Below are 19154 nucleotides of genomic sequence, written 5' to 3'. Positions count from 1 at the left end.
GACTCCACAACAAATTGAGGAGAAAAGAAAAAGGGGTTGTGTTTTAATTGCGATAGAAAATATAGTCGAGGACATAAATGTAGTGAAAATAAATTGTTATATATTGAATGTCCAAGTGAGGAAGAAGAGGATGATCCCAAATCAAAGTAGGATAGGGATTCAAGTCAACAATCACATAATTCTTAACCAATCATTTCTTGTCATTCCCTTTCATGTTTCAGTGTACCACAAACTCTCAAGGTAGTGGGTTTCTTAAAGAAGCAGAAAGTAACAGTGTTGATCGACTCAAGTAGTAGTCATAATTTTATCAACAAAAAGTTGAAAACTCTTCTAAATTGTTTTATATATCCATCCCCAAAGTTTCCAATTTTGATTGCAGATGGGAAACAATTAGTTGTTCAGGGAAGTGTCATAACATCAAATTATCCATGGGAGATTATCAACATGATACCCCAATGTATGTGATATTAATAGGTGCAATAGATATTATTTTGGGAGCAAAATGACTTACTACATTGGGAACAATTGAGATGAACTTCCAAGAGCTATTCATGTAATTTTAATCACAAGGAAAGGTAGTGGAGTAGAGGGGATTGAAGGTGAAATCCCCGCAGATGGTAAGCTCTCATCAAATGCAAAAACTTCTTAAGAAAGGTGCGGATGGATTTGTGGCCCAACTATGCTCATTAGAAGTCTCTCAATCTAATGCTCTTACTCATCCATATTTACAAGAAATAATTGATCATTACTCAATGATTCTTGGAGATATGCCTAAAAGACTTCCTCCTAAGAGGGATCATGACCATGCCATACAACTAGTTCTAGGGAGTTAGCCACAAAACATTAGGCCTTATAGGTACCCACACATACAAAAAAGTGAGATAGAAAAAATTGTTGAGGAAATGCTAGAGGTAGGAATTATCAGGCATAGCCAAAGTGCTTACTCCTCACCTATTGTGCTGGTGTATAAGAAGGATGAAACTTGGTGCATGTGTTTAGATTATAGAGTGCTCAACAAGTACACCATTAAAGAAAAGTTTCCTATTCTAGTCATTGATGATCTTCTAGATGAATTAAATGGAGCTATGTATTTTACCAAGTTAGACCTTAGATCGGGTTATCACCAAATGTGGATTAAGGAGGAAGATATTTGTAAGACAACATTTCAAACCCATGAAGGTCATTATGAATTTTTGGTGATGCCATTCAGTCTTACCAATGCACCATCTACATTACAAATTTTGATGAATTCCATTTTTAAGAAGTTCTTGAGAAAGTTTGTCTTAGTGTTTTTTGATGATATATTAATTTATAGCAAGACTTGGGAAGAACATTTGCAACATGTAGATCAAGCATTACAATTACTCAAAGATCATCAACTCTATGCTATGCCATCCAAGTGTGCATTTGGTCTTAAGGAGGTTGAGTATTTGGACACATAGTTTTACATGAAGGAGTAAAGGTGGACCCTAACAAAATCAAGGCTATCATGGAATGACCTATTCTAGAAACTATTAAGAAGTTGAGGGGTTTCTTGGGATTGATAGGATACTATAGAAGATTTGTGAAGAATTATGGTCGTATAGCAGCACCCGTTACAACTATATTGGAGAAGGATTCTTTTCATTGGAATGAATATGCTAATGTATCATTTAAGAAATTGAAGAAGGATATGCATATAACTCTAGTGCTTGCCACTCCAAACTTCACCAAAGAATTCATTGTGGGATGTGATGCTCCTGGAAATGGGATAGGAGCAGTTCTCATGCAAGAAGGTTGACCAATTGATTTTGAAAGTCGTCAATTAAAAGGTAAGAATCAACTCAAACCTATTTACAAGAAGGAAATTTTAGCAATCCTTCATGCAGTTAAAAAATGGAGGCCTTATTTAATGGGTCAACACTTCAAGGTTAAGATAGATCATGATAGCCTAAAATATTTTTTGGAACAAAGAATATCATTAGAAGAGAAACACAAATGGGCCACTAAGATGTTGGGATATGAATTTGAAATTGTATACAAGAAAGGGAAGGAAAATATTGTGGCCGATGCCCTTTCTAGGAAGGATGAAAAAGATGAAGCCTTATTATGTGCCTTTTCAATATTACAAGAAAATTGTGTGGTAGAAGGAAAAGAAGAGTAAAAAAATGATATTGCAACAAGTAATCTCATTCAGCAAATAAAAAGTGACCCTAGCAGTTTAGATAAGTTTTGTTTAAAGGGGGATGTTATTTGGTATAAAGAGAGCTTGTATCTCTACAAGAATTTCACTCTTAAACACAATATTCTCAAAGAACTACATGAGTCCCCAATTGGTGGTCATTCATGATTTTTGAAGACATATTATAGGGTCAAGCAACATTTTATTTGGGAAGGGCTAAAAAGTGATATTCTAAAGTTTGTGGCTGAATGTTTGGTTTGTCAAAGAAATAAGGGGGATACAATTAAGACACTAGGTCTCTTGCAACCTTTATTTATTCCTAGCCAACGTTGGGAAGAGGTATCCATGGACATCATCATAGGGATCCCCAAATCTAAAGGTCATAATGTCATCATGGTAGTAGTTGATCACCTCACTAAATATGAACATTTTATTGCATTATCACATCCTTTTACAAGTATAGTGGCAAAATTTTTATTGGAGAATATCCAAAAGCTACATAGTACACCTAAGGTTATTGTTAGTGATCATGATCCTATCTTTACTAGTCACTTTTGGAAAGATTTATTCTCATGTTTGGGTACTCAACTGGCTCATAGTTCTTCATACCACACACAATTAGATGGGAAAACTAAGGTGGTTAACAAATGTTTGGAAGGATATCTATGTTTTTTCACTTTAGAAAAACAATCTCAGTGGGTAGATTAGAAACCTCTTGCAGAATGGCGGTATAATACTTATTTTCATAGCTCGTTAAACATGTCTTCATTTTTGGCACTTTATGGATATCATCCTCCTTCCATCACATCATCATTAAAGGTGTCACCAAGAGTTCAAGTAGTAGAGGATCACTTGCTTCATCAACAATAGGTACTTTTAGGACTCAAAGAGAATTTATCTATGGCACAAAATCGAATGAAACAACAAGCAAACCAACATCATAGTGAAAGAAATTTTGAAGTTCGTGAATGGGTCTTCTTGAGATTGCAGCCTTATAAAAAAATCTCAATGAAGCAACAAAAAAAGAATAATAAGTTGTCTCCAAAATATTATGGACCATACCAAATCATACAAATGATTGGTAGTGTTGCCTACAAGCTTGAGTTGCCACCAAAAACAAAGATACATCCAATTTTTCATGTTTATTGTTTGAAAATGGTAATTGAGAAGAATAGTCCAACTCAAACAGTACTTTCAAAACTTGATGAAGAAGGAAGAATAATTTTGAAACTAGAGTGCATTCTTAAAACATGCAAGAAGCTGAGGAACAAAACCTTGATTCAGTATCTCATCCAATGGAAGAATTTACTAGTTTAAGAGGCTACATGGGAGGATGAGGAGTTCATTCAAAAGAATCCACACTTGGTTAGCATTGAGGATAATGATTCTTTCAAGAGAGGGGGCATGCTACACCCTTAATATTATTGTATATAGGGTTATGAATAGTCAACTTGTGGCTATCTTAATCCTTAATTAGATCATGTTATCATTATTATATTATAATTTAGGTAGGTAGGTTGGCCTAGGTGTTATGAAGGGTTGTGTCCATTCAACCAAAGCATAGTTAGGTATATATAGGAGGTTGTAAGTCTTATTTCATCATCAGATTGTGAAGTGTGTTCTCATTGGAGATATTTGGAGGTTTCCCCCTCAAAGTGGCCTATTACTTTTAGCTATTATCAATTATGTATATAATGTTTCATATTATTTCTTTTATTGTGCAAGTTATTTCATTACATTTCTATTAGGATTAACCTTAGACCGAAATAATCGTTACATGCAAATAAAAATAATATCAAAAAATAATAGATCACGCAGAAAAGAACAGAAGACACCAAGATTTAACTTGGTTCACCCAAACCCTAGGCTTCAACCACCAAATAGCAAGTGCAATATTATTACGATCTAGTGATTACAACCTGATTACAATCTGCAACCCCTTATAGCTCAATACCACTGCAAGAACCAATTTTCATATCACCATTATGAAAATCCCTACGTTAAGCCTCTTTATACAAGCTTTTTACCACTTAAAAAATTAGGGCTAGAATAATAGAAAAATAGTATCCAACACCTTTGATCTGATTTAGGATCTATAAGTTTTATGACTTAATCCCAACAATTAGATATACTTTTCCAATCCAAGAAGTAAATGCGTGACTATGTATTTTAAACCATTGAAATTACAATAAACTTTATGCTTTAAACAAAATTAATCAAGTATGTGTTTAATAACAATAAAAAAAACTTAAAGAATTCAGATAATAGAAGGAATAAGAAAAAGATAGTAAAGAGATGCCAACAATTTGATATAGATTTCATTTGGGCAGGACTATGTCTCCAGGTCCACTTCTCAATCGAGGGACCACTTTATTAAATCTACCAAGAAAAATGCTTTATTATAGAATCCAAGCTTCAAGCCCTTATAGTCTCTTTCTATGCACCTGAAGACAATACACAATGCCTTCGTGCTTATAACATCTCCTCACTTTACAAAATGGTCTCAAGAATGTACAAAATTTTCCCACGAATATAATCCCACCCAAAAATTCTCCTTCAAACTCTAATTGTCCTCTCAAGAAAACATTCCCCCCTTTTATACAAAAAAGTATGCCTTATTTGGTCTAAACCAAATAACCATTTAACTCCCAAATTACATAACAAAATATAACTAGCTTCCCATTTTAAAATTAAAAAATAACAAATTAAAACCTAATTTGACTTCAATAATCATAAGCCAATGAAAATAAACTAACCCCTTCCTTTTACAAATAACAACCCTCTTAATTTTCATTGATTTATAAAAGTAATAGGGGTTCAAATTAATATGGGATTCTCTGCATTAACTAACTTATAAAGTTTGTTTTTTTTGAAAACTTTTCTATGTTTGGGGTTGTAATTAAATTTCATTGTATTCATTTTTAGGAATATGGCGGAGATGGCTCGGGCCCTAGTTCCCACATGTTTTAGTATTATCTGCCATCCAACGTTACAAAAGAAAATGCCACTAACTTTATTCAGAACATAATAGATGTTTTAATGGTAGAGGGGGAAAGTAGGAGTAGTGAGGTTCTAAGTTTGAATCTTCTACCTAAGTTTTGTTAAGAGCAGACCATCCAATCTAGATACGACTATCATCCATGTGTCATTTTTATGTTTGTTCATATTCTAACACATGTTAACTTTTTATTGGTCCACTACATTCAAAAGCTGATTGTACCTACTAATGTCATGCTGACATCATCATTTCACTCAATTTCCTTACTATCTTCAAATGAGTATCTTCCACATGTGAACTTTGTTTTTGATGAAATGAACTTTGCTGGAAAGCTTTCGACATGATCTTTAATTTGAAACCCATTGTTGAACACTTTTGAGATGCTTCAATTTCACCTCTTTTTATGAAGTCAACCCCTAGTTTGCTAGTTTGACTTGAACTTTGACTAAGCATAACTTTTGCAAACGAGCTCCATTTTCACCCATTCAAGTTGCATTGGGTTCAATTTTCAGAATTCTTTGTACTCATGCTGAATTTGAGAGATTTTGAGAGTGTGGAATTTTTAGCCTTTCTGAATCCACCTACATCATTCCTTTCCATTGAGAAGCTTTTGGGCCTCCAAAAATTTATTTTTACATCAAATGAAAATGAGGGCATGTTTGTCTCACTTGTCCAATATCACCTATACAAACTACTAGAATTTTGAATATCTGGATCATCACACACACTATGAAGAATGAAATAGCACTGCTAATATAATCAACCATATATCCACCAGTGTTCATTGTTATGTCCATCACCCACATAGTACCAACTAGTAGAAATAGAAGCAACGAAAATAAAATAACTGATGAAATGGAAAAAGTATCAAAATTTTGGACCTGTCTAATAGAAACATCATTAGTTAATGAACCTTTAAAATCCTCTTTTATCATCACGGGCTGAAGAGTTGATTCTTCTTGCATCTGATCCTTACTAGTTGTTGCACACATGAGAGTTAGTTTACTGCTTGCATTTACAATCATTTTCAAATGTTCCATGTTTACAATTGATCCTTCATTCTTCCTATGATGAGCTCTTATAATGTATTCAATTCCATTTTTAAACAACTGATACTTATTATGTTCCTTGTAGAAGATAGCTTTTCTATAATAAAAGTATGGTCTACCCAACACAATCCCACAGATATCAAGTGGAACCACATCAAATTCAATCTTATCTATGAACTTAGATGTTATTGAAAATCTTAACTTACATTGTTTAGTGACTCACAATTTGTTATCATTGCACACCCAACCTAATGGATAAGGTCTCTTATGTGGCTTAGTTTCTAGTCCTAGTTGAGTTCTTCTAAAATCAAATTAATTTGGGACCCACTATCTATCAATGTGTTAATTTTAGTGTTCTTGGAAATCACACTGATATGAAAAAGTTCACACCTTTTACTATCTCTAGGAACAACATGACTTTTTGAAGTGGAAGCATATGAAACATTAGCTTGTCACCTTTCTCTTTCTTCACTATGGCTACTGTCTTTCCTTTCTTGATGCTTCTAGGAGGAACAAATTCCTTCTTTTAACTGAAACTTGTGTTTTCTTCACTTGCTTCAATATGGGTTGCTTGGACACATACTTCATCAAAGTTAGAAGGACTAGACATCAATATTGTATGTTTTAAATAAGAATGCCTTCCATCTATATACTTTAATAAAGTATCTTGCGTGTAAAGAGGAATTCCAAGAATTAATTCCTTCTTTCTAAAAACCTATGTATACTTTTGCACACACTGCCCTTTACCTTGCCTAAGATTTTGTCAATCCATAATGGCTTGTTGCATATGACCCAAAGGATAAAATTATTTCTTCAAAGAAGAAGTAAATTCATACCAAGACGAAATGATTTTACCATGTGTAGCAAGATCATCCTAGATCTTACTCTCCCACCAGACTAATGCAGTACCTCCCATTCTAAGAGTAGCTAGCTAGATTTTGGAAGAATCATCCAAAATATTCTAAACCCTACAATACACTTCGATCTAATTAAGCCAATTATCCATTCTCTTTGCATCCAATTCACCATTATATATGGGCAAATCAAATTTCACATCAAGCTTTAAGAAAGGTGTCTGTTGGTGTAAATAAGTATTTACTATTTACACTTACTTAAGTTTACTTAGGTTAATGCATATTTTATTATTTCTTGTTAGTCACCTGGGAGTATGCATACCCTTGTGAGTTGTCATGTTGACAACATAAGAGTTTGCACCTCTTTTATGCACATGGTGTCTACAACACAAGAGTTAGCACACTAATTAAGCACATGGTGTCTACAACATCTCCACTTGAGATACACCTTCTTATTTTTATCCTCTCATCTACAATGGATGATAAGACGTATGCTTAGTTGTCATGCTTATCTTATCTCCTGGCTCTTTCTAGAGACATTCTAGATGCATCTTGAGAGGCCTTTATATACTGGCACTCCTAATGTGTATGTACACAACGCGATGTATTAGAAAATGCTTTGATATATTGATCATACTCTTTTTGGTCTACAATTGTGCTTGTGTTTGAGTTCTTTGATCTTTGGTGAATTTTTCCCTAGGGAAATTTCTTACATGGTATTAGAGATCTTGGGGAATCTCTCTTCATATAGCCATTCAAGACCATCTTATTACTTTAACACCTCAACCTAGATCTGCAGTATCGTAGTCATTGGGAGTGTTTAGAGCCAAAGTGGACCTTGCCATTGCATCTGGTGTGTCGATTTGGTGAATTTTGACTATAATTTTTCCTACCTTAGGCTATAGTCAAAATTAAGGCAATTTTTTTTTGCAAACTAGCACTCGAAGGCCCAATTTACAAAATTGGTATGATCATTTTAGATCTGTACATTTTATTTTCAGATCTACTTTTTTTTTCATTTGCATCTCTATAATTTTTTTGGATCTACATTATTTTCCAATTTTTTTGGCCATTGGGCCATAGGAGAGATTTGTTGTAGGTGAAGATTGGTGCTTGCTAGTGCAAATCATATATTTGCATCACATTCAAAAGGTCAAAAAACCCCCAAATTGACTTTTGTTTCATCAAAATCAGATATCTGAGTGAAATCTAGAGTCATTTGATTTTTGGAGGAGCGGCAACGATTCAGGAAAAATAATTACAGTAGTAATTTTCAAACAACGATATCTCCCTCATACAAACTCATTTTTTCGAGCAATTTTTTTAATTTTGGGGTAGAATTTTGTGATCTACACATTGGTGTAGGAAGTTTGAAATCTCTATTCCTGATTTTTTTTGCAACTCAAAAATCCCAATTTTTGCCACTTCAAATTCTTAGTACGGGCTCTTTTGGACACATAATCAGGTTCTATTTTTTTGAAAGTGCATTTTTTTGTCTATTTTCTAGATTTGTAATCAAATTATAAGTTCTATGGATAGACATACTGCTTTCAAAAATAGGCCCTAAATTTCCAAGTGGCTATCAAGTGCTTAAATCATACATTAGGGGGGGTTCTTTGATTTATTTTACATCTTTGGGGGTACATTGATTAGTCCATCATGGAAGAGGAAGATTTAATTATCTTGACACTAGCCAACTATATGCAATGGAGTCAATGGTTATCACATATCTTAGTCAACATAATACACTACCATATGTGAGAGGACTTACCTACAATCTAGACACAAGTGCCCTCATTTGGCATACTCTCTTTCTATTTATGGATATGGAGGTTATGGATTCACTTGAGGACACTAAGTCATTTGATCCATATGTTTATTGGATTCATCTTTGGGAGATGTATGGAGATCCATGAATTCCTCCATTCCCAAAATATTCTTTACCTCCAATTGTAGCTGCATCCTCTCTAGATGAGATCTCACCTCTAGATGCTTCTATTGCTACTACTGATCTAGTTCTAGCCATAGATGCTTTAGATTCAGTGCAACAAGTACCTTCATGTCTTCCTACTTTACCTTCATGCAACAACTTCCTTCTAGACATTGCAAATCTATTTGTGGAGTCTCACAATGAGGATGTGGGAGACATCATTGATGATATTTGTCTTCTCTTTAAGGAAAATACTTCATCCATTTCCACAGTGATATATCATGTACTTTAGCACAATAAGGTACACTTTGTCTTCTAGCTCCAACATTAGATGATGACTTCTTGGCAGATATTTTAGGTTTTTTTGTAGAGTCACACACTGCAAATTTGGGAGACTTCTTTGATGACATACATCTTCTCTTTGATGAAGATGATCCTTTTACAGTTGTTGCGAGGGTTCACTCTAACCCTCATGTCTGTTCTCTACATGATCAATCTTTACAGGTTGACGTGGTTGTGGATCTTATGTACAATTATTGTAGGAGGTCTCTTTATTAGTTGAGGAGATAGTTGGCTCTATGGGATAGGTTCTATAGATATCCATGCCAGATCTCCACTTTTTCTTTTCAGCACTGTTAGAAGGGACGACCATCAACATTGACACAGGGACATTTGAGAGGGTTCCAGGGCCATCATACATCTTTGGGGTTCTTTCCACACATAGGGGAAGCATCTCACCTGTACCTTTGCCATTATTTCTTCCAAAGGAGAGGAACATTATTCAGTGCTCATGGATCAACTTCTACAATGGAGCATTTCTCACTATCGACACACTATATTTGGGGGGGGGGAGGGGAATGGGGGGTACTACCTTGTCTCCTCCTTCTTCTCTTTTATGGGGGGGGGGGACTTTTTCCTCTTACGAGGTTTTGTCCTTCCCATCTTCACTTTTTTATGTACTTGATGTATGTCATAATGAGAGGGACTTGATTACTCCATCCATCCATGCATCTTGTCTTTTCTTATCTCTTTTTGGGAGAGGGTTTTTCCCATGAGGTTTCCCTCTTTCTCTACTTTATGAGAGATTGAATTTTATTATGTACATGGGTACCTAACATGGCCTAGTAGCTGGGACACATCATGCATTTCATCCTATATTTTGTGAACTTAAGTGCATTCCCTTAAGTTTCACTTAAGGGGGGGTGTTAGTGTAAATAAGTATTTACCATTTACACTTACTTAAGTTTACATAGGTTAATGCATATTTTATTATTTTTAGTTAGTCACCTAGGAGTATGCATACTCTTGTGAGTTGTCATGTTGACAACATAGGAGTTCACACTTCTTTTATGCACATGGTGTCTACAACATGGGAGTTAACATACTAATTAAGCACATGGTGTCTACAACATCTCCACTTGAGATACACCTTGTCATTCTTATCCTCTCATCTACAATGAAGGATAAGATGTGTACTTAGTTGTCATGCTTATCTTATCTCTTGGCTCTTCTTAGAGATATTCTAGATGCATCTTGAGAGGCCTTTATATACAGACACTCCTAATGTGTGTGTACATAGAGTGATGTATTAGGACATGCTTTGATATATTGATCATACTCTTTTTGGTCTACAGTTGTGCTTGTGTTTGAGTTCTTTAATCTTGGGTGAATTTTTCCCTAAGGAAAATTCTTACAATGTCTTCACATGTTTCTTTTTAGAAGAAGTAAATGACTCATAAGAAGAAGAAGAAGAGGATGAAGAGGATGAAGAAGATGGGGATGAAGGTTCAGGAAAGTCATTACCACCTCCTACTCCTTTGCCTTTGTCATCTTTTGACAAGGATTTTGCTTCCTCCTTCTTCTTAGCCTTATCTGCCTTTCTCAATTATTGCTCATGTCTCTCTTGAAGAAGAATGCCCACCAATGCTCTTAACTCCACAAAATATCTCTAGAAGGCTTCTGTATCAAACTTGGGAAGATTTTGTTCAGATGCCATGACTTGCAAAAAAGTTCTTCTTTTCCCAATATCTAGATTGAACTCTACAAGTTCACCTTCTCCTTGTTTTAACTTCAACGTAGTTGACATTCACCACCTGCAATTTCTCTACAAAATAGGCTCTGATAACAAACTTGATCTGATTTAGGATCTATAAGTTTTATGACTTAATCCCAACAATTAGATATACTTTCCTGATCCAAGCAGTAAATGCATGGCTATGTATTTTAAACTATTGAAATTATAAGAAAATTTATGCTTTAAACACAATTAATCAAGTAAGTGTTTCATAACAATAAAAAAACTTAAAGAATTGAGAGAATAGAAGAAATAAGAAAAATATAGTAAAGAGATGCAAACAATTAGATATGGAGTTTATTCAGGCAAGGCTGCATCTCTGGGTCCGCTTCTCAATCGGGGGACTGCTTTATTAAATTTTCCAAGAAAAATGCTTTATTACAGAATCCAAGCTTCGAGTGCTTACAATCTCTTTCAATGCACTTGAAGACAATACACAATGCCTTCATGCTTATAACATCTCCTCACTTTACAAAATGCTCTCAAGAATGTACAAAATTTTCCCATGAATATAATCCCTCCCAAAATTCTCCTTCAAACTCTAATTGTTCTCTCAAGAAAAAATTCCCCCCTTTTAAACAAAAAAAAATATGCCTTATTTGGTCTAAACCAAATAACCATTTGACTCCCAAATTACATAACAAAATATAACTAGCTTCCCATTTTAAAATAATAAAATAACAAATTAAAACCTAATTTAACTTCAATAATCATAAGCCAATAAAAATAAACTAACCCCTTCCTTTTACAAATAACAACCCTCTTAATTTTCATTGATTTGTAAAAATAATAGGGATTCAAATTAATATGGGATTCTCTACATATTAACAAACTTTTAAAGTTTTTTTTTTTGAAAACTTTTCTATGTTTGGGGGTGTAATTAAATTGCATTGTATTCATTTTTAGGAATATGGTGGAGATGGCTCAAGCCCCATTTCCCACACATCTTAGTCTTATCCACCCTCCAAAAATACAAAAGAAGATGTCATTGACTTAAAACACAATGCAATAGATGGTTTAATGGTAGAGGGGGAAAGTAGGAGTAGTGAGGTTCTAAGTTTGAACCTTCTACCTAACTTTTGTTAAGAGTAGACCATCCAATCTAGATAAGATTTTCATCCATGTGTCATTTTTATGTTTGTTCATATTCTATCACGTGTCAACTTGTTACTAGTCCATTACATTAAAATGTTGATTGTACCTATTGATGTCATGCTGACATCATCATTTGACTCAATTTCCTTACTATCTTCAAATGAGTATATCTTCCACATGAGAACTTTGTTTTAGATTAAACGAACTTTGTCAGAAAGCTCTTGACAAGATATTTAATTTGAAACCCATTGTTGACCACTTTTGAGATGCTTCAATTTCACCTCTTTTTATCAAGTCAACCCCCAGTTTGCTAGTTTGACTCAAACTTTGACGAAGTATAAAATTTTTAAATGAGCTCCTTTTTCACCAATTCAAGTTGCATTGACTTTAATTTTCATAATTCTTTGTACTGATGCTGAATTTGAGAGATTTTGAGACTGTGGAATTTTTAGCCTTTCTAAATCCACTTGGATCAATCTTTTACAATATAAGGTCATTTTTGGCTTCAGGGGCACTATCCCCATAAAATTTAGTGGGTGTGTTACCCCTCAACCCCACCCTATATTGTGACAGGGAGTGAACTTGGGGCACTACCCCAGGACCCCATAGGGGTACTCCCCTTGACTCTATATTGGGGGCACTACCCCCAAACCCCATAGAAATAGTTTGGAGGGAAACCACACCAAGTAAACCTTTGAGTTTGATTAGGCTCCACATCATAATAATCTCCTACTTGGAGACTGATCAGACTCCATAATAATATCCTCACACTTGGAGATTGATTGGAGCACCATTAAACCTATAGCTCCCACTAGAACATATCAAACCACCCTAGACTCTTCTATTCTTTTATTTTGTTTAGTCTTGAAGACCAACCAAAGCTAAAGAGGAGTTCAGCTTCTCCCTTGTTACTACCTTGGTAAACATATCTATTGGATTAGCATCTATATGTATCTTCTCTAGCTTTAACTGTCCATCATAAAAAACTAACTAAATGAAATGGTACCACAACTACATGTGTTTTGTCTTTGAATGTAGAGAAAAATTCTTTTCAAGATGAATGACACTCTAACTATCTATAAACAAATAACTATCCCTTTTAAGGTGTCCCAATTCTTCCAAGAAGAACTAAAGCCATATCATCTCCTTAACCACCTCTATAGTGGATAAAGAATTAACCTTCTGTAAACTAGAAAATGTAAATACATAAACTATAGTACTCTGTCTAGTATCAATATCTCTTGCCAAATCTAAGTCAACATATTGTTGAAAATTAGTAGTAGAGCCCCAAAAGTGTAAACACTTACTAGGTGTTCCTCTCAAATATCTGAGAATCCATTTATCTACATTCCAATGCTTGATTCCTGGATGACTCATATACCTACTAACAACTCCCACTGCATGTGTAACATTTGGCCTAATACACACCATAGCATAAATCAAGCTTCCTATAGTTGAAACATAGGGTACCTTGGACATCTTATCCTCCTCTTCTTGTGTCTTTGGACACATCTCCTTAGTCAAATTCAAGTGACTAGGTAAAGGTGCGCTGACAGCTTTAGCATTCTCCATAGAGAAACATTGCAACACCTTCTCAACATAATCAGCCTAAGATATTTTCAATTTTTTGTTCTTCCTATCTCTACAAATCTTCATACCAAGGATTGTTTTTCTACCTCCAAATCCTTCATAGCAAATGCATGTGATAATTGGCATTTCGGCCACTTAATATGATCCATGTTAGACCTAGCTACAAGCATATCATCAACATATAAACATAAAATAATGTAGCTGTCATCATCCAACCTCTTAAAATAAACACAATGATATGAATGACACTTGCTATATCCATGCTCATGCATAAACCTATCAAATTTTAGATACCATTGCCGAGGTGCTTGCTTCAAGCTACATCAACTTTTCTTCAATCCACAAAGTAAGTTCTCCTTACTTTTGACCTCAAATCCTTGTGGCTATGCCATATATCTCTTTATTGAAATCACCATAAAGGAAGGATGTTTTAACATCAAGCTTCTCTAAATGCAAATCTTCAATAGCCATAATACTTAAAATAGTGTGAATAGAAGTCATTTTAACAACATGAGAAAATATCTCATCAAAATCAATGCCATTTTTCTGTACGAATCCTTTTACAACTAACCTAGCTTTAAATATTTTATTACCCCCATCCTCTTCTTTCAACCTGTAAACCCACTTACTCTGTAAAGCCTTTTTAATTGTAGGCAACTTGTATAAATTCCATGTCTTATTTTTTAGCAAAGAGTCCATTTATTCTTTCATTGCAAACTCTCACTGAATCTTTATATCCACCTACACAACTTCATCATAACATTTAGGTTCACAAGCATTAGTAAGTAAAATACAATTCAAAGAGGGAGAAAATCTTTCTGGAGGTCTACTTAGCCTTGTTGACCATCTAACATTCATTAGGTCGTGAGGTATTTGTTGATGCAATTGTTACAAATCATGAGGAATTGCTGAAACATCAACTTTTGAAGTATCATCCAACACTACATAATCATTTTCTTTCCTCTCTTGTTGCTGCAAAAAATATTTGTACAACACTTTCTCATTGAATATGACATCCCTGCTTCTTACAATTTTATGATTTTCAAAATTTCAAAGTGTTGGTGTAAATAAGTATTTACTATTTACACTTACTTAAGTTTACTTAGGTTAATGCATTAGTTTATTATTTATTTATTAGTCACCTAGGAGTATGCATACTCTTGTGAGTTTTCATTTGAAAAAACAAGAGTTCACACCTCTTTTATGTGCATGGTGTCTACAACATAGGAGTTAGCACATTAATTAAGCACATGGTGTCTGCAACATCTCCACTTGAGATACACCTTATCATTCTTATCCTCTCATCTAGAATGAAGGATAAGATGTGTGCTTAGTTTTCATGATTATTTTATCTCCTAGCACATTCTAGAGACATTCTACATACATCTTGAGAGGCCTTTATTTACAAGTACTCCTATTGTGTATGTACACAGAGTGATGTATGAGGCTATGCTTTGATATATTGATCATACCTTTTGGTCCACAATTTTGCTTCTGTTCAAGTTCTTCAATCTTGGGTGAATTTTTCCTTAAGAAAAATTCTTACATGGTATTAGAGCTCTTGGATAATTTTTCTTCACATAGTTATTTGAGACCATCCTATTGATTTAGCACCTCAACCCAAATCCAGAGTATTGTAGTCATTAGGAGTGTCTAGAGCTAGAACAAACCTTACCATTGCATCCAAAATGTCAATTTGGTGAAGATCAGCTATAAATTTGGCTACCCTAGGCCGAATTCGATTTTGAGGCAAAATCTTTTTGCAAACCAGAAATCAAAGGCTTGATTTGCAACCTTCGTAATTAATTTTCAGATCTAGTTTTTTCTCTACATTTTCGGAGCTATTTTTTTGAATTTTTTTTGCGCTTCGGGCAGCAGAGAAATTTCTTTTGCTATAGGCACTAGGTAGTCACATCCCAACGCTGCACCCTATGCATAATTTATTTCATATTTCAAGACAAAAATATTATTCCTTTTCAGTGGGAGGCATATTTCACAAAATTTGGCCAATATCACTTGGCATCAAAGTTTGATGGATGTCTTCACAACCTGGCGACCAACCTACAACCCTTGGCTTCCACTTTACCTTGAGTCTGTGTGGGTTTCATTTTATCTTCATTGGAGGCTTCAACTCACATCAATGTGGGATATATCCCACAGGTGGTATTAGCTTTTTTAGTGATGCAAATTTGCTTTCTGCCACCGCTGACATAATCCCTCTAGCTCCCGGTCATTTTACTTTCTCAGCCACTGCAAAGCACTTACGTAGTGACATTTGACATCACTGTGACAGTCCACCTTAGTACCAACTTTGTAGCTTCACTACATGGTAACACACAAACTAGGCCACATAGACATTCAATTCGCCAACTATCACCTACACACTTGTTTACATGTGGAGCCCCAGTCAACCTCAGGAACCTCCAACCCAGTGATATCTCATTAGATGACCAGCTCGAAAACCACCATCATGGACTGTACATGTCACCAAGTGACTCAACAAACTATACCTACACAGTAACAACATCTGACTGTACCATCCATATGTCTTGTCAGCTTGCCACATTAGCAAATGAGGCTAATTTTTTGCCACATCAGCATTTTATGTGATTAAATTTGACAATCATCTAATCATCATTTTTAGGCATTTTATAACTACTACAATGGACATTTGACCATGAATTCTAAGCTCACAATTTTTTGCCCAAACCCCTCCTTAGATGTAATTTTGATTTGGTAGCCCAACTTTGGGAGGCCCTAACTCGGTCATCTAGACTCCAAATTAGGTGCAAATTTTTTTGATTTTGGGTAGAATTTTCTAAAATTTTTAGTGGTGGTGTTCTTTTCTAGTTTTGGTGCAAGGATTGGTTAGAATTTGTGTCTTTTGGTGACTGTACCTATCCAATCTTATATTTTTCAACTTGAAATGCTCTGTACGGGTTCATCTAGACTCAAAAATAGGTTCCTTTTTTTTGAAAGTGCATTATTTTTTGTCTACTTTCCAGATTTATAACCATAGTATAAGTTTTATGAATAGAAATACTACTTTTAGAAATAGGCCCTAAATTGGCAAGTGGCTATAAAAGTGCTTAAATCATACATTGTGGGGGGGGGGGGTGGTTTCTTTGATTCATTTTGCATTTTGGATGTTACATTGATTAGTACATCATTAATCATCTTGACACCAGACAACTATCAATAGTGGAGTCAATTGGTTCTCACATGTCTTAGTCAGTACAATGCACTGCCATATGCGAGAGGACTTACCTACAATGAGGACACAATTTCCCTCATTTTTCGTACACTCTATCTATTTATGGATATGGATATTATGAATTCACTTGATGACATGAAGTCCATTGATCCATATGATGTTTGGATCTATCTTTGGGAGTTGTATGGAGATCCACAAATTCCTCTATTCCCAAAAGATCTTTTACCTCCAGTTGTAGCTACATCCTCTCCAGATGAGATCACACCTCTAGATGTTGTTGTTGCTACTAATGATCCATTTCCAACCATAGATGCTTCGGATTTAGTGTAGTAGGAACCTTCATGTCTTCCTACCTTACCTTCATGTGATGACTTCCTTCCAAACATTGTAGGTTTGTTTGTGGAGCCTCACATTGAAGATGTGGGAGACATTATTGATGATATTTGTCTTCTTTTTATTAAGGTGAATACTTCATCTATTTCCACAATGAACAATTCATATACTTCAACACAACAAGGTACACTTTATCTTCCAATTCTAGCCTTAGGTGATGACTTCTTGGCAGACATTTCAAGTTTTCTCATGGAGTCACACATAGTAGATTTGGGAGACTTCTTTGATGATATACCACTTCTCTTTGATGAGGACGATCCTTCTATAGTTGTTGTGAGGGGAAACTTTGACCCTCATGTCCATTCTCTACATGATTAGTCTTTATAGGCTGATGTGATTGTGGATCCTTATGTACAACAATTGTAGGAGGTTTTTTTATCATTTGAGGAGACAAATTGTTCTTTGAAACATGTTCTACTTTAATCCTTGCTAGATCTACACTTCTTCTCAATAGTATTGGAAGGACCCATTGTTAGTATTGACACATAGATAGTTGAATAGGTTTTAGAGATACCTTTCATCATCAAGAGTCTTTCCACACACAAGGGAAGCATCTCACTTGTACCTCTGCCATTGTTTCTTCCAAAGGGGAGGAATGTTATACAATGATCATGGATCAACTTCTACATTGGAGCATTTCTCACTGACCAACACACTACATTTGGGGTGGGACTACCTTGTCTCCTTCTTCTTCTCTTTTATGGGGGGGACTTTTTCCTCTTAAGGGGTTTTGTCCTTCTCATACTTCTCATTTGTATATACTAGATGTATGTCGTAATGGGGGGGTCTTGATTACTCCATCCATCCATGCATCTTATTTTTTTCATCTCTCTTTTTGGGGGAGGGTTTTTCCCATGAGGTTTTCCCTCTTTCTCTTCTTTATGAGAGATTGCATTTTTCATTATGTACATGGGTACCTAACATGGCCTAGTAGCCAGGACCCATTATGCATTTCATCCTAGGTTGTGTGAACTTAAGTGCATTCCCCTAAGTTTCACCTAAGGGAGGGTGTTGGTGTAAATAAGTATTTAAAATTTACACTTACCTAAGTTTACTTAGGTTAATGCATTAGTTTATTATTTATTTATTAGTCACCTAGGAGTATGCATACTCTTGTGAGTTGTCATGTTGACAACATAGGAGTTAGCACACTAATTAAGCACATGGTGTCTACAACATCTCCACTTGAGATACATTTTGTCATTCTTATCCTCCAATCTAGAATGAAAGATAAGACATGTGCTTAGTTTTCATGCTTATCTTATCTCCTAGCACCTTCTAGAGACATTCTAGGTGCATCTTGAGAAGCCTTTATATATAGGCACTCCTAGTGTTTATGTACATAGAGTGATGTACGAGGACATACTTTGATATATTGATCATACCTTTTGGTCTACAGTTGTGCTTGTGTTCAAGTTCTTTGATCTTGGGTGAAATTTTTCCTAAGGAAAATTCTTACACAAAGCCTATAATCAAGTTCAATAATTCCATATCCAACAAATACAAATTTCTTTGACTTAGCTTCTAGCTTAGTTCTATTTTTAGAATCTATATGAGCAAATGCTTCACAACTAAAAGTTTTGAGAAAAGAATAACTCACCTTCTTACCAATCCATGCTTCCTCTAGAATACCAAAACCCAATGGAGTAGATAGAACTCCTTTGATCAAATATATCAAGTTATTAACAATCTCTACCCACATGTTTAAGGGCGACCCAACATGCAACCTCATGCTACTTGCATGTTGTTCATGAATTCAACCACTCCATTTTCCTGCAGAGTCCTTGGAACAGTTT

At 35.0% G+C, this 19154-nt stretch overlaps 1 protein-coding gene across 1 annotated transcript in view; it reads left to right on the top strand.

The window, feature by feature from the left end:
* The first annotated feature begins 2883 nt into the window (after nucleotides 1-2883).
* LOC149537191 (polygalacturonase ADPG2-like) overlaps nucleotides 2884-19154 on the top strand; it is a 52619-nt gene continuing 36348 nt past the window's right edge. Inside the window, exon 1 of the mRNA XM_089806419.1 lies at nucleotides 2884-2889. Within this exon, the coding sequence (XP_089662545.1) occupies nucleotides 2884-2889 (6 nt within the window). The remainder of the gene's footprint in view (nucleotides 2890-19154) is intronic.

This window comes from Cupressus sempervirens, chromosome 10 (genome assembly GCF_028749045.1).
Source record: "Cupressus sempervirens isolate cs-2001-9-10 chromosome 10, ASM2874904v1, whole genome shotgun sequence".
NCBI lineage: Eukaryota > Viridiplantae > Streptophyta > Pinopsida > Cupressales > Cupressaceae > Cupressus > Cupressus sempervirens.
The sequence above is the reverse complement of the archived record's forward strand: the minus strand, read 5'-3'. Positions and strand labels throughout refer to the sequence as shown.